Source organism: Trachinotus anak, unplaced genomic scaffold, assembly GCF_046630095.1.
Source record: "Trachinotus anak isolate AG129_WGS33_773 ecotype Australia unplaced genomic scaffold, CSIRO_AGI_Tana_v1 ptg000025l, whole genome shotgun sequence".
Taxonomy (NCBI): domain Eukaryota; kingdom Metazoa; phylum Chordata; class Actinopteri; order Carangiformes; family Carangidae; genus Trachinotus; species Trachinotus anak.
This window is the reverse complement of record NW_027273876.1, coordinates 2,466,139-2,482,469: the sequence shown is the minus strand read 5'-3', so window position 1 is coordinate 2,482,469 and position 16,331 is coordinate 2,466,139. Positions and strand designations below refer to the sequence as shown.

General features: G+C 42.8%; 3 protein-coding genes across 5 annotated transcripts; all 3 read right to left on the bottom strand.

Moving 5' to 3' along the window:
• Positions 1 to 1,044: 1,044 nt before the first annotated feature.
• On the bottom strand, positions 1,045 to 4,972 carry LOC139608410 (tyrosinase-like). 3 transcript variants are annotated; one of them, XM_071462120.1, is made up of 7 exons: positions 4,110 to 4,972; positions 3,827 to 4,037; positions 3,512 to 3,653; positions 3,013 to 3,233; positions 2,792 to 2,902; positions 2,658 to 2,707; positions 1,045 to 1,752 (listed from the first exon to the last, which is right to left on the bottom strand). In XM_071462120.1, exons 1-6 carry the CDS (start codon positions 4,524 to 4,526, stop codon positions 2,661 to 2,663), a joined length of 1,149 nt encoding a protein of 382 aa, XP_071318221.1. In that variant the 5' UTR covers positions 4,527 to 4,972; the 3' UTR covers positions 1,045 to 1,752; positions 2,658 to 2,660. The 3 variants fall into 3 exon arrangements, with proteins under 3 accessions (XP_071318221.1, XP_071318220.1, XP_071318219.1); XM_071462119.1 differs by having other exon boundaries at positions 1,045 to 1,727; XM_071462118.1 differs by having other exon boundaries at positions 1,045 to 2,341; positions 4,110 to 4,971.
• A 2,150-nt stretch (positions 4,973 to 7,122) lies between these two features.
• On the bottom strand, positions 7,123 to 9,430 carry LOC139608409 (tyrosinase-like). Its single transcript, XM_071462117.1, has 4 exons — positions 8,574 to 9,430; positions 8,291 to 8,501; positions 7,977 to 8,118; positions 7,123 to 7,866 (listed from the first exon to the last, which is right to left on the bottom strand). Exons 1-4 carry the CDS (start codon positions 9,348 to 9,350, stop codon positions 7,596 to 7,598), a joined length of 1,401 nt encoding a protein of 466 aa, XP_071318218.1. The 5' UTR covers positions 9,351 to 9,430; the 3' UTR covers positions 7,123 to 7,595.
• Positions 9,431 to 11,929: 2,499 nt separating this feature from the next.
• LOC139608411 (tyrosinase-like) lies at positions 11,930 to 13,608 on the bottom strand. Its single transcript, XM_071462121.1, has 4 exons — positions 13,041 to 13,608; positions 12,758 to 12,968; positions 12,444 to 12,585; positions 11,930 to 12,333 (listed from the first exon to the last, which is right to left on the bottom strand). The coding sequence occupies exons 1-4, from the start codon at positions 13,455 to 13,457 to the stop codon at positions 12,063 to 12,065; spliced, it is 1,041 nt and encodes a 346-aa protein (XP_071318222.1). The 5' UTR covers positions 13,458 to 13,608; the 3' UTR covers positions 11,930 to 12,062.
• Between the last annotated feature and the right edge of the window lie 2,723 nt (positions 13,609 to 16,331).

The window sequence follows — 16,331 nt, the reverse complement described above, 5'->3', positions numbered from 1 at the left end:
CACAACAGGTTTACACAGTTTTAGTTTCTGCCTGTATGTGGGAATCAGGTGGACCATGACATGGTCAGAGTGGCCCAGTGCAGCCCGGGGGACGGCGTGATAAGCACCACTGATTGTGGTGTAACAGTGGTCCAGAGTGTTCCCCTCTCTGGTTGGGCAATTAACAAACTGTCTGTATTTGGGCAGTTCGTGGCTGAGGTTACCTTTGTTAAAGTCACCAAGGACAATAACTACGGAGTCCGGGTTGGTCCGCTCCACACACAGTATCTGGTTGGCGAGCGCCTGTTGTGCCTCCTGCACGTTGGCCTGTGGTGGGATATAAACACCGACCAGGATGAATGAGGTGAACTCACGGGGGGAGTAGAAGGGCCTGCAGTTTATGATGAAAGATATTCCACCACTACCAATAAATTATATGTAAGATATAACAGCTAATAATTATATTTATCAAAAGCAATTTGTATCTATCAATTCTGGTGCAATTTAAAAAACTAAAAGGAAACAAGTACATGACCCAGGAAGTTGTACACATATATGAACTGAATAAAGAGGGTTGGCTGGTAATTTATATTATATTATATTATATTAATATAGCTGATACAGAAACAACCCTCCTGTCTTGTGCTGCGTGTGGGCTATACTAACAATTACAACACAATTACTGATACCAATCCGATACCTGCGATATCAGTACATCAAAAAATCAACAGATGAACTAATACTGAATTAAGTCTTAGTTGCAACCTTTAGATTGTATAACAGCAAGCCCATCCAAGTCTGATGCTATGCTGTTACAAAATAGCTGGCCTATACATTCTTGACACTTAACAGTCGTCAATCAATTAAAGATGACGACTGTCAGTGCTCCCATTCTTTTCATCAATCCAGACTGCATTCAGAGTTGCACCTGTAATCAGACTGCATTCAAACACAAAGACATGGAAGACAGAAGTTATTTGTGTATTTAGTCTTTTAGATTCTTGTCAGGTTTAAACATCCCAAAACATTATTAAAATACAAAGAGAGAAGACACAGAGTTAGAGCTCTTTTTACTCGCGAGGAGAACGGACAGAGATGTACTCAGTTACACTCTCCAACCCGCTCTGAGTACATCTTGCCGTCTCCTCTTTTTTATTTCCTTAGGGTGGTCCCTAGTTACATGAGAGATGCAGCCTCTAAAGGATGGGGAAAACACAGGCTGCACTCCTTATCTGAAAAACGTTATGAGAATGCTTTCTATTCTAGCAGGTGTGTTCAAGGTCTAAGACCGTGCTATTCTATCAGTTGCATAGTTTCTCAGTACATCCCTCTGCTCTAATTAAAGGAGTTCCATGTTTATCTCTTCGGTGTGGTTTCACTCTGTGCCCCATCCTTGACTCTGCATATGAGTCCTCCTGATGAATCTGAAAGACAGCTTGCACAACATTCTACATAGTCACACACACACAGGCATATGTATAACTCTTAAACAGTGTAAGCAAATGTAAGATAACTTTTATGTATAATAATTCCAACAATTCTTTACTGAACGATCAGACCAAAAGTGTCAAGAACATCAAAGTGGCTGGCAGGCAGTCATTTTCCATGTGTGCCAGCGTATGTTGGAGGTGAGCAGCGGCTGCGCAGATGATGTGGGCACCAGAAAAAGTTGATGTCCAGGCAACTTTATGGTAGTGAGCGATGATGCGGTTCGTTGGCAACCAATCTGAATGCAGAAGTGCTCCACTCTAGAGAACACAACCGTGTAAGCCTCTGAGGAAGAATTGATAATTGCTGTATTGCTTACAGAGACTTTAAAAAAACATTATGCAAGGACAAAGGTGTCTGACATTGTAGATGTTACAGGCGAGATGGTGAAGTGTAACCTATAATATATTTCGTGAAATTAGGTGGGAATTGCAAGCTAAGTAGTGCCATAGCATTAGCACATAGCATCCTTACTTTAACATTTAAAACATTTGATGTGGATCAGGTTGACATTGTCAGGTCTGAACCATGGCTCGGACTCAGATGCAGATAGACACAGTTTGCAAGTTCACAATGAGTCCTTTAATAAAGGCAAAGTAGGTACACGGGTGATCAGTCAGCGAAGCAAAGGTATCCAAATCAGCAGGCAAAGGCAGGGTCAACAACCAAAAACAAGACAAGGAACTAATCAGGCTCACGGGGAAAAAAGGCTGGAACGTAGTCACAAGGAACAAGACGAACTGGCACAGAAGGAAGGGAACACTGAGACTAAATACTCTGGGAGAGGGAAGACAATGAGACACAGATGCAACACATTAGGGCAGGGCAGGTAATCACACAAGGGGAAGACACATGAGGGCAGGAAGTGAAGAACCTGAAACGAGATAAGAGGTGAGTATCAGAATAAAACAGGAAATACAAGACAAACACTGGGGGAAACAAAAAAGAACTCAGCTATCCAGCTGAGGCATGACAGACATGTCTGTTTGCTTTGTGGGCTAAATAAAGTTTGTATGACCAAACTTGGTAGCTTGTCTATTTTATCTTTGTCAGAATGACCATAAACTTAGACAGCATGCTTGTGTGGATTTGTTTGTTCTCACTGCGTTCGGTCTGAATGTACAGTTCGTCTTCAAATCACATCTTCAAATAATCAAAAACAAGTCTATTGTTAAAAAGTGATGGCTCACCTCCTACAGCTCCTCCTCTGCCAGTGTGTCCTGTGTTTGCAATCTTTTGTCTAAGTAGAGATGATGTGATCAGACAAATGCATAATTCTCCATAATGGATACATTCATCACAAGCTTATGATAATACTTCTCACCTTTGCATTTAATAGCAGCTCCAACACCAAAACAGAGCAATGCAATACTAAAGACACCCAGAACAGGCCACTGCCACTGGACTCCACTGGAGGAGGATTTCTCTGGAATCTCTGACAATGAAGAGTAAATTCCCCATGTGCATAAGTGAGGTGAATACAAAGGAAGTAAAATTATGATGAGCTCTTATTTGTTCTTATATTAGTTTTACAATCATCTCTACCATCAGCCTGTCTTGTCACACGCTGAATGCCTCCATGGTGAGGTTTACTGTGTTCTATGTATCTGTAACCCAGGGTGATGGTGTCCTTGTCCCAGTAGTAGCCATTGGTGCGTAGAGGGAAGAAGGGGGCCATGTAGGCTTCCTTTCTCTGGGCTGGATGGATTACTTCGCTCTCAGGGTAGCTCGCATTCTTGTGGCGTTGCACCCACTCCTCAAGAATCCTGACATTCATTAATATAGCACAGAGAATATTGTAAAAATCCTGAATGAGTCATTGTTATTGTTGTGTCATTAACTCAACATCTTAGACAAAGTTAGACAAGTTACTTTCTGTAAGTCGCCCCCTTTCTGTAAGTCGCTTTGGATAAAAGCGTCTGCTAAATGACTAAATGAGTAAATGAGACAAACCAAGTGCGATTACAGCAGCAAACAAACCTTCCATTGTACATATGCATGCAGGCATGCCAGTACTGTATTCAAAAAATCTGACATAACTTACTTGTCAATGAAGCTGTGGTGAACCATGAACATGGGATCATTGGCTGCAGTGGGGAGGTGAGACATTGTGCCATTGAAGTAGTTGTGGACCAGGTTGTGCATAGAGGACTTCAGGTGTGGGGAATCATGAGTAACATCAAAACCTCAAAGGAAAGATACACATGTTTTAAGTAGAATTAAAATTTCTTCACTGTATTTTTGCTTATTTTAGATCTTACTTTTTCATTGGTTTTTGTTCAAGAATTTCTGGTGGCAGACATTTCAACGGTCACCAGATCTTCAGTAAGAAATAGAATTTGTATTACAGACAATTTACCTTCAAGTTTGCTCCTGAAGCTGTTCCTTGAGTGTCTGTCATATGGAGGTGTGTCATAATTTTCTGTTGCAACTGTCTCTTCAACATCAGCAATGGTTGGCAATGTGTTGGCGTTTGGATCCATTCCAGGTCTGCGGCTCAAAGGTGCAGGTGCAGGGTCATCAGGGCGGCTGCAGATCATAGCAAGACCTTCGTCAAGAACACATGCGGTCTGTGGAGAAAAAGATGAGTTGGAGCAAGAGAAAGAAGAAGCGTTTGGAAAACAATGGGAATGATATCTCACCTTCCACTTTGAGAAACGGGAAGCACTGTCTATATGACCATCTGGGCCAACTGCCCCAAGGTACTCATTGGTGCAGATGTTGCAGTGGTCGGTTCTGGTCCAGTCCCAGTATGGGATGTAGAAATCTTGGTTCCCGGTGAGCAGTCTGATCTCCCTCTCAATGAAGAGTAGGAACACTCGGTGCCAGAACAGAAAAGCGGGGCCCCGATGTGCAGCATCATCATCATTAGTATCAGCGTAGTTCTTAGCTGCGTAGTAGTGCAACCATACATACAGATCATAGACAGTTGCACTGTGAAATCTAAAGTTGCTGAACACGGTTGTGTCATTGCTTGTAAGGATCATGTAACGGTTGCTGGTGTTGTGTTTTGCCTGGTCGAGGTTTGAGAGGAAGGTCTCCCTCTCAGAATCACTCATATCTGTGATCTCCTTCCTGTGCACACGATGTTGTTGTCTACAAGTGGGTCCTTTCCAACCTGGGAGGCACAGACCACAGTCAAATCCATCATAGTTGTTTGTGCATGTACACACAGAATCATAGAAGGCGTTAGGCCAGTTCACCCTCTAGTCATATGGTGCAAGGCTTCTTGCGAGATGTGGTGCACAAAACCCTCGACCTGAGGCTTGTCCACAAGGAGAACCATTCCAGAGGGGACAACACGTCCTGGTTTTCAGAGCCTCAGGTGTTGTACAGGCATGTGGAAACTGAGCCTCCACGTCTCTGAGGCTCGTCAGATATAACAAAAGGACCAGCCACAACCACTGAAATGACGGCAGCATGGTGGAGGAGATGGAGACAGATCGCTCTACTACTTGAGTCAACTATAAGATCAGGATGCAGCAAACTAACCAGCTTGTTTCTGCAGCCTCCTTTTAAAGGATAAAACGATGAGACTCTTGTACTTTGACATTGTTTTTGCAAATATTTGAACACGTGGTGGTACAATTTCCAGTATCTATAGTTAATTTTTAAATTGAACATCTTGTTTTTGTAGAAGATGTGTCAACATATAAGATGACACTTTGGCATGCAGGCAGGAGGAGGTGGGGATCAAACCACCAACCCTGCAATCAGTGGACGACCAGTGTATGTCCATACTTTCATTAGCCGTATTGCTTATCCTTTGAGGGTCATGGGGGGGCTGGTGCCAATCCCAGCTAACACTGGGCGATGGCAGGGTACATCTGCCATCATTTGGGAGGTGGGAGAAGGCCTGATAGCAATGCACTAATAAAAGGTAAGAAGAAAACTGCAAGCAGAAGTTATGACCCCTGGGATCCTCCTGGAGTTTGGAACTGATGCTAATCTGTATCTCTTTGCTCTGTAGGTAGGTGATCTGTGTGATCTGGAACAGCTGTGATGCCCAGTGTGTTCCAGGTTACATAAATTTTGGCTGACGACTAACTAATCTTTCTCTCTGCTCCTCTCTACAGGCACACCACATCTTGGTCTTGGTTAGTTCGTTTATTCTTTGTTTTTTCCTGCATCTTACAGCACTGGCACTCAATCCCTCACACCACTGACTTTAGTGACCATCACACCCCAAGCTGTAAAAATTTACATTTCAAAGTTGGGTTCAATAAAACATTCTTTATTAACCGTTAGCCTTGGTGTCTGTCCCTTTTGTTGTGGTCGCGTGAGCCAGGTAATAACAGTGGATGAACCAATTTCAAAAGATTTTTAAAAAAAGGCTCTGCAAACTCATTCCACCAGTAAATAAGAGCCAGAGTCCGCTCGTCTCTCCCAACCACAACCAGGTCAGTTTTCAGTAGGGGGGGGTGAATGAGCGGCCCCTCCTCAAGTGCTACAACCCCGGTGTGCCTTGAATAGTAAATGATCAGCTAATGACCCAATAACAGCTATGAACTCTCCTTCGGGCTCATGCAGAGCTCTCAGAGACCTGTTGATGTTATCTAACGAAGAGGTGGAGGTGAAATGCTAAACAGGGGCGTCGTAGCTAGGTGCTAGCTGTGGTGCACTTTGAGTCCCCCCACTGCTTGAACTTGTAATTTCCCCTCAAATTGAGTGTCCTACTCTGCCCCTGCCTTCCAGTAAGCCTGTCGTTGATTTTGAGTTAATAGATTATGGTATTTGCTCAGCCTCTGCGTCTGCATTTGGGTCTTTTTTTCTGTGTTTTTCCATCAGCTGTAACTCTTTGGATCATAATGCAGAAAGTAAACAGAATCTTTCTTTATCAGGGAACTCCGAAGGACACCTGTGGGCACAAACACTCTTCACCCAAAACTCTTGGATATAGAGTTAGTATAATGCAGGAGTCTGACTGGTTGGAAAGAGTGAAACTTGTTAAGATATGACAAATGCACACAATATTAAAGGCAGGTTGTCTGACAGACAGGGTGTGAGGTCTGTTGAATGAGATTCTGCAGCTTTTGCAGAGTCTGTGAAAATATCTATGTTGTGCAGTTTTGATATGTTCAACGGGAAACAGCTGGATATCAGCAGAAAGATACAATTCATGGTTCGAGTATATCTGCTGGGCCAGTTTATCATTTGTCTTTCTGCTGTTTCAACAACAACTCCCAGCATCAGTTTTATGTTTTAGCTTTTTTCAGCATTGTTTCATTTTCCTTTGGCTTTCCGCATTCACACTGCATTTTCTTCAGGAAATACAATTTCTAGTTCAAATAGTTCTAATTGACCAGCCTGTTTTTCACTGCGGATTTACAGAAAAACTGAAACATACATATCCCATGCTTTAAATATGGGCACTGTAGTGGTTAAATGCTTATTAGTAATAGATTTGTTAAAATGAGGAGTTATTAACATTTTTCTGTCCACTGCTGGACTACTTTGTGTCAAAGAAATTGTTGACAGCAAAGTCGTGACTCATCCGAATTCGTATTGTTTCAGGCAAGACAAGCTGTTGGGAATGGAACCGGTTTGTGTGGGAAGAACAGTAAGAAAATAGAGAAGAAAGATGAGTTTGCATGTTTCCCTACACTGCCAATGTTTATACATTTCCTTTAATGCGACTAAAATATTACCTGCAGGTCAAAATACAAATCAGTTTTATTGAATAATTGCTGCAATAACAGTGTCTGCATTTGGATTTCTGCTTTGATAGGTCTTTTCATGCAACCAGAGGGTGAACAACCTGTAAATATTTCAGCCAGATTGAACCCATGAGATGCAGGTTAAACTTTACTCAGGTCAGAGAAGCCACGTGTGTAATAAGGAAAAATAAGTTGGTGTCCAGGTAGTCAGATTCAAACACTAGGTGGAGACAAAGAGCCATCAGTGGTACAGATAGAAGTGCACCTTTATAACTGTTTCCATGTTTTCAGTGGCTCAGTGTAATTTTGTGGTTCCTAGTTAAAATAAAACTGCAAGGTTAATTTATCCTTTTTAATACAGGAAAATTGTTGTGTATCATATCATTTTCAGTGAAAGAGATTTTATGAGAGGAAAATACACAAATCACCAGATCTATGTGTTTTGGAGGGGAGGAGACCTCTGAGGATAAATCAGCTCCCACTTAAAGACCCCGAAAAGAGACCAAGAACAAGCTTTGTGATACTTGCTAGCTTTTCTATTATTCCTTCATCAGAGTGCAGAGGGATGCTGTGTTCTATGTATTTGTAACCCAGGCTGATGGTGTCCTTGTCCCAGTAGTAGCCGTTGGAGCGTAGAGGGAAGAAGGGAGCCATGTAGGCTTCCTCTCTCTGGGCTGGATGGATTTCTTCACTCTCAGGGTAGCTCACATGCCTGTGGCGATGCAACCACCCCTCAAGAATCCTGACATCCATTAATATAGCACAGAGAATATTGTAATTGTAATATTGTAATCCTTTCATTGTACATATGGGCATGCCAGTACTGTATTCCAAAAATCTGACATGACTTACTTGTCAACGAAGCTGTGGTGAACCATGAACATGGGATCATTGGCTGCAGTGGGGAGGTGAGACATTGTGCCATTGAAGTAATCGTGGACCAGGTTGTGCATAGAGGACTGCAGGTTTCTGGAATCACGAGGGATCTCAAAACCTCAGGAGACAAAATAACACATTTTAAGTAGGTTAAAAAATCTTCACGCTTTTATTCCTTAATGTTTGAGAATTCTTACTTGACAAATTGTTGAAGTTCTTGTGGCAGAGATTTGAACAAAAAATCACCAGATCTTCAGTTAGAAATATAATTTGTGTTTTAGGGAATTTACCTTCTAGTTTGCTCCTGAAGCTGTTCCTTGAGTGGCTGTTATATGGAGATGTGTCATAATTATGTGTTCTCAACGTGTCCGTAACATCAGCAATGGTTGGCAATGTGTTGGCGTTTGGATCCATTCCAGGTCTGCGGCTCAAAGGTGCAGGTGCAGGGTCATCAGGGCGGCTGCAGATCATAGCAAGACCTTCGTCAAGAACACATGCGGTCTGTGGAGAAAAAGATGAGTTGGAGCAAGAGAAAGAAGAAGCGTTTGGAAAACAATGGGAATGATATCTCACCTTCCACTTTGAGAAACGGGAAGCACTGTCTATATGACCATCTGGGCCAACTGCCCCAAGGTACTCATTGGTGCAGATGTTGCAGTGGTCGGTTCTGGTCCAGTCCCAGTATGGGATGTAGAAATCTTGGTTTCCGGTGAGCAGTCTGATCTCCCTCTCAATGAAGAGTAGGAACACTCGGTGCCAGAACGGAAAAGCGGGGCCCCGGTGTGCAGCATCATCATTAGTACCAGCGTACTTCTTAGCTGCGTAGTAGTGCAACCATACATACAGATCATAGACAGTTGCACTGTGAAATCTAAAGTTGCTGAACACGGTTGTGTCATTGCTTGTAAGGATCATGTAACGGTTGCTGGTGGTGTGTTTTGCCTGGTCGAGGTTTGAGAGGAAGGTCTCCCTCTCAGAATCACTCATATCTGTGATCTCCTTCCTGTGCACACGATGTCGTTGTCTACAAGTGGGTCCTTTCCAACCTGGGAGGCACAGACCACAGTCAAATCCATCATAGTTGTTTGTGCATGTACACACAGAATCATAGAAGGCGTTAGGCCAGTCCACCCTGTAGTCATATGGTTTGATGGCTATTACAAAATGTGGTGCACAAAACCCTCGACCTGAGGCTTGTCCACAAGGAGAACCATTCCAGAGGGGACAACACGTCCTGGTTTCCAGAGCCTCAGGTGTTGTACAGGCATGTGGAAACTGAGCCTCCACGTCTCTGAGGCTCGTCAGATATAACAAAAGGACCAGCCACAACCACTGAAATGACGGCAGCATGGTGGAGGAGATGGAGACAGATCGCTCTACTACTTGAGTCAACTATAAGATCAGGATGCAGCAAACTAACCAGCTTGTTTCTGCAGCCTCCTTTTAAAGGATAAAACGATGAGACTCTTGTACTTTGACATTGTTTTTGCAAATATTTGAACACGTGGTGGTACAATTTCCAGTATCTATAGTTAATTTTTAAATTGAACATCTTGTTTTTGTAGAAGATGTGTCAACATATAAGATGACACTTTGGCATGCAGGCGAGAGGAGGTGGGGATCGAACCACCAACCCTGCGATCAGTGGACAACCAGTGTATGTCCATACTTTCATTAGCCATATTGCTTATCCTTTGAGGGTCATGGGGGGGCTGGTGCCAATCCCAGCTGACACTGGGCGATGGCAGGGTACATCTGCCATCATTTGGGAGGTGGGAGAAGGCCTGATAGCAATGCACTAATAAAAGGTAAGAAGAAAACTGCAAGCAGAAGTTATGACCCCTGGGATCCTCCTGGAGTTTGGAACTGATGCTAATCTGTATCTCTTTGCTCTGTAGGTAGGTGATCTGTGTGATCTGGAACAGCTGTGATGCCCAGTGTGTTCCAGGTTACATAAATTTTGGCTGACGACTAACTAATCTTTCTCTCTGCTCCTCTCTACAGGCACACCACATCTTGGTCTTGGTTAGTTCGTTTATTCTTTGTTTTTTCCTGCATCTTACAGCACTGGCACTCAATCCCTCACACCACTGACTTTAGTGACCATCACACCCCAAGCTGTAAAAATTTACATTTCAAAGTTGGGTTCAATAAAACATTCTTTATTAACCGTTAGCCTTGGTGTCTGTCCCTTTTGTTGTGGTCGCGTGAGCCAGGTAATAACAGTGGATGAACCAATTTCAAAAGATTTAAAAAAAAAGGCTCTGCAAACTCATTCCACCAGTAAATAAGAGCCAGAGTCCGTTCGTCTCTCCCAACCACAACCAGATCAGTTTTCAGTAGAGGGGGAGGGGGGTGAATGAGCGGCCCGTCCTCAAGTGCTACAACCCCGGTGTGCCTTGAATAGTAAATGATCAGCTAATGACCCAATAACAGCTATGAACTCTCCTTCGGGCTCATGCAGAGCTCTCAGAGACCTGTTGATGTTATCTAACGAAGAGGTGGAGGTGAAATGCTAAACAGGAGCGTCGTAGCTAGGTGCTAGCTGTGGTGCACTTTGAGTCCCCCCACTGCTTGAACTTGTAATTTCCCCTCAAATTGAGTGTCCTACTCTGCCCCTGCCTTCCAGTAAGCCTGTCGTTGATTTTGAGTTAATAGATTATGGTATTTGCTCAGCCTCTGCGTCTGCATTTGGGTCTTTTTTTCTGTGTTTTTCCATCAGCTGTAACTCTTTGGATCATAATGCAGAAAGTAAACAGAATCTTTCTTTATCAGGGAACTCCGAAGGACACCTGTGGGCACAAACACTCTTCACCCAAAACTCTTGGATATAGAGTTAGTATAATGCAGGAGTCTGACTGGTTGGAAAGAGTGAAACTTGTTAAGATATGACAAATGCACACAATATTAAAGGCAGGTTGTCTGACAGACAGGGTGTGAGGTCTGTTGAATGAGATTCTGCAGCTTTTGCAGAGTCTGTGAAAATATCTATGTTGTGCAGTTTTGATATGTTCAACGGGAAACAGCTGGATATCAGCAGAAAGATACAATTCATGGTTCGAGTATATCTGCTGGGCCAGTTTATCATTTGTCTTTCTGCTGTTTCAACAACAACTCCCAGCATCAGTTTTATGTTTTAGCTTTTTTCAGCATTGTTTCATTTTCCTTTGGCTTTCCGCATTCACACTGCATTTTCTTCAGGAAATACAATTTCTAGTTCAAATAGTTCTAATTGACCAGCCTGTTTTTCACTGCGGATTTACAGAAAAACTGAAACATACATATCCCATGCTTTAAATATGGGCACTGTAGTGGTTAAATGCTTATTAGTAATAGATTTGTTAAAATGAGGAGTTATTAACATTTTTCTGTCCACTGCTGGACTACTTTGTGTCAAAGAAATTGTTGACAGCAAAGTCGTGACTCATCCGAATTCGTATTGTTTCAGGCAAGACAAGCTGTTGGGAATGGAACCGGTTTGTGTGGGAAGAACAGTAAGAAAATAGAGAAGAAAGATGAGTTTGCATGTTTCCCTACACTGCCAATGTTTATACATTTCCTTTAATGCGACTAAAATATTACCTGCAGGTCAAAATACAAATCAGTTTTATTGAATAATTGCTGCAATAACAGTGTCTGCATTTGGATTTCTGCTTTGATAGGTCTTTTCATGCAACCAGAGGGTGAACAACCTGTAAATATTTCAGCCAGATTGAACCCATGAGATGCAGGTTAAACTTTACTCAGGTCAGAGAAGCCACGTGTGTAATAAGGAAAAATAAGTTGGTGTCCAGGTAGTCAGATTCAAACACTAGGTGGAGACAAAGAGCCATCAGTGGTACAGGTAGAAGTGCACCTTTATAACTGTTTCCATGTTTTCAGTGGCTCAGTGTAATTTTGTGGTTCCTAGTTAAAATAAAACTGCAAGGTTAATTTATCCTTTTTAATACAGGAAAATTGTTGTGTATCATATCATTTTCAGTGAAAGAGATTTTATGAGAGGAAAATACACAAATCACCAGATCTATGTGTTTTGGAGGGGAGGAGACCTCTGAGGATAAATCAGCTCCCACTTAAAGACCCCGAAAAGAGACCAAGAACAAGCTTTGTGATACTTGCTAGCTTTTCTATTATTCCTTCATCAGAGTGCAGAGGGATGCTGTGTTCTATGTATTTGTAACCCAGGCTGATGGTGTCCTTGTCCCAGTAGTAGCCGTTGGAGCGTAGAGGGAAGAAGGGGGCCATGTAGGCTTCCTCTCTCTGGGCTGGATGGATTTCTTCACTCTCAGGGTAGCTCACATGCCTGTGGCGATGCAACCACCCCTCAAGAATCCTGACATCCATTAATATAGCACAGAGAATATTGTAATTGTAATATTGTAATCCTTTCATTGTACATATGGGCATGCCAGTACTGTATTCCAAAAATCTGACATGACTTACTTGTCAACGAAGCTGTGGTGAACCATGAACATGGGATCATTGGCTGCAGTGGGGAGGTGAGACATTGTGCCATTGAAGTAATCGTGGACCAGGTTGTGCATAGAGGACTGCAGGTTTCTGGAATCACGAGGGATCTCAAAACCTCAGGAGACAAAATAACACATTTTAAGTAGGTTAAAAAATCTTCACGCTTTTATTCCTTAATGTTTGAGAATTCTTACTTGACAAATTGTTGAAGTTCTTGTGGCAGAGATTTGAACAAAAAATCACCAGATCTTCAGTTAGAAATATAATTTGTGTTTTAGGGAATTTACCTTCTAGTTTGCTCCTGAAGCTGTTCCTTGAGTGGCTGTTATATGGAGATGTGTCATAATTATGTGTTCTCAACGTGTCCATAACATCAGCAATGGTTGGCAATGTGTTGGCGTTTGGATCCATTCCAGGTCTGCGGCTCAAAGGTGCAGGTGCAGGGTCATCAGGGCGGCTGCAGATCATAGCAAGACCTTCGTCAAGAACACATGCAGTCTGTGGAGAAAAAGATGAGTTGGAGCAAGAGAAAGAAGAAGCATTTGGAAAACAATGGGAATGATATCTCACCTTCCACTTTGAGAAACGGGAAGCACTGTCTATATGACCATCTGGGCCAACTGCCCCAAGGTACTCATTGGTGCAGATGTTGCAGTGGTCGGTTCTGGTCCAGTCCCAGTATGGGATGTAGAAATCTTGGTTTCCGGTGAGCAGTCTGATCTCCCTCTCAATGAAGAGTAGGAACACTCGGTGCCAGAACGGAAAAGCGGGGCCCCGATGTGCAGCATCATCATCATTAGTACCAGCGTACTTCTTAGCTGCGTAGTAGTGCAACCATACATACAGATCATAGACAGTTGCACTGTGAAATCTAAAGTTGCTGAACACGGTTGTGTCATTGCTTGTAAGGATCATGTAACGGTTGCTGGTGTTGTGTTTTGCCTGGTCGAGGTTTGAGAGGAAGGTCTCCCTCTCAGAATCACTCATATCTGTGATCTCCTTCCTGTGCACACGATGTTGTTGTCTACAAGTGGGTCCTTTCCAACCTGGGAGGCACAGACCACAGTCAAATCCATCATAGTTGTTTGTGCATGTACACACAGAATCATAGAAGGCGTTAGGCCAGTTCACCCTCTAGTCATATGGTTTGATGGCTATTACAAAATGTGGTGCACAAAACCCTCGACCTGAGGCTTGTCCACAAGGAGAACCATTCCAGAGGGGACAACACGTCCTGGTTTTCAGAGCCTCAGGTGTTGTACAGGCATGTGGAAACTGAGCCTCCATGTCTCTGAGGCTCGTCAGATATAACAAAAGGACCAGCCACAACCACTGAAATGACGGCAGCATGGTGGAGGAGATGGAGACAGATCGCTCTACTACTTGAGTCAACTATAAGATCAGGATGCAGCAAACTAACCAGCTTGTTTCTGCAGCCTCCTTTTAAAGGATAAAACGATGAGACTCTTGTACTTTGACATTGTTTTTGCAAATATTTGAACACGTGGTGGTACAATTTCCAGTATTTATAGTTAATTTTTAAATTAAACAGCTTGTTTTTGTAGAAGATGTGTCAACATATAAGATGACACTTTGGCATGCAGGCGAGAGGAGGTGGGGATCGAACCACCAACCCTGCGATCAGTGGACAACCAGTGTATGTCCATACTTTCATTAGCCATATTGCTTATCCTTTGAGGGTCATGGGGGGGGGGGCTGGTGCCAATCCCAGCTAACACTGGGCGATGGCAGGGTACATCTGCCATCATTTGGGAGGTGGGAGAAGGCCTGATAGCAATGCACTAATAAAAGGTAAGAAGAAAACTGCAAGCAGAGGTTATGACCCCTGGGATCCTCCTGGAGTTTGGAACTGATGCTAATCTGTATTTCTTTGCTCTGTAGGTAGGTGATCTGTGTGATCTGGAACAGCTGTGATGGGATTTTATGTGCTGCTGTATTACTGTTCTGTCTAAGACTAATTTAATTTGTATGGAGAGAAAACTTGTTACATTCAAAAAGTGAGTGACTTGCTGCTGTTGAGTAGAATATGGATTAGATTTCATCCTAGAAAGAAGGACAGAAGAACCCCCACCCTCTGAATATGTTTTGTTCAATCAGACCTCCTGAGCTGAAACAATACCCAGGAATATGCTCCATATGGGTTCAGTCACCTCCGCAACAAAAGGCCCAATATGTAGCTAAAATATATTGAACTTTAGTGGTGATAACAACTCACAATGTAACTCACAATATATCACAATAAAATTCCCAGCAGAGATGAATGAAACCAAGGCTGGATTACCAACCAGGCGAAGGGGGCAACTGTGGTGCCCCAAACCCTGAATGGCTTCAAAAGCCATGGATTCAATCATTTCCACCAGGGCTGGACTGATTATTGTGTAAGCTAACAATATTACATTACTTAAAAGTAGGCTACCTTGCTGCACCATCCAGACCTCCTAAACTGTGAGTTCTCAGCTGCTTGTCTCTCCCAACTGCAACTAGGTCAATTTGCAGTAGGGGGGTAAATGAGCAGTAAATGACCCAATAACAGCTACGAACTCAAGTGCTACAACCCCAGTGTGCCTTGAATAGTAAATGATCAGCTAATGACCCAATAACAGCTATGAATTCTCCTTCGGGCTCATGCAGAGTTAACAGAGACCTGTTGGTGTTATCTAGGGAACAGGTGGAGGTGAAATGCTAAGCAGGGGTGTCGTAGCTAGGTGCTAGCTCTGGCGAAATTAAATTTGACTAGTAGCTTATCGATAGCCACTGGTTTTTGGGCAGCCCTTTGCTTGTATTAGTTGGCTATTTCACTTTGTGTGTTATTTGCAGCTAACTAATGCAAGTTACTAAAACATGAAAGTTTCTAACACTTGTATGTATCATTCATGTTATTATTTTGCAGCCTCAGACCTGAGCAATGACTGTGATGCTGATGAGACAGGGCCAGGAGGAGGTAGCAGGGAAAACACAGCTACAGTGTGCACACTTCACAATGTGATGAGTTCAAAGGATGGGATGCAGTTTCCAGGGGCAAGTTGTAATATTGCAGAATTATATTGCAGAAAATTACAGGAGAAATGAAAAATCTTTAATCTATGAATTCAACCCCCTCACCACTGGAACTTGCAATTTCCCATCAGTTTGAGTGTTCTACTCTGCCCCTGCCTTCCAATAAGCCTGTTGTTTGATTTTGAGTTAATAAATCATTGTAATTGTATTTGTTCAGCTTCTGCGTCTGCATTTGGGTCTTTTTTTCTGTGTTCTTGCCATCAGCTGTAACACTTTGGATCAAAATGCAGAATGTAGCCAGAGTCCTTGTTTACATGGGAACTCCAAAGGGCACCTGTGGGTGCACAAACACTCTTCACCCAAAACTCTTGGTAATAGAGTTAGTGTAATGCAGGAGTCTGACTGGTTGGAAAAAGTGAAACTTGTCAGGATATGAAAAATGCACACAACCCTAACCCTTCTCTATATATTTTGAGATCTGGCAACTGACTGTGTCAGAGCATGAGTTTGCATGTTTCCCTGCGTTGCCAATGCTTCTACATTCCCTTCAAAAACATGCAGCGACTAAAATATTGCCTGCAGGTCAAAATACAAATCAGTTTTATTGAATAATTGCTGCAATAACAGTGTCTGCATTTGGATTTCTGCTTTGATAGGTCTTTTCATGCAACCAGAGGGTGAACAACCTGTAAATATTTCAACCAGATTGAACCCATGAGATACAGGTTAAACTTTACTCAGGTCAGAGAAGCCACGTGTGTAATAAGGAAAAATAAGTTGGTGTCCAGGTAGTCAGATTCAAACACTAGGTGGAGACAAAGAGCCATCAGTGGTACAGGTAGA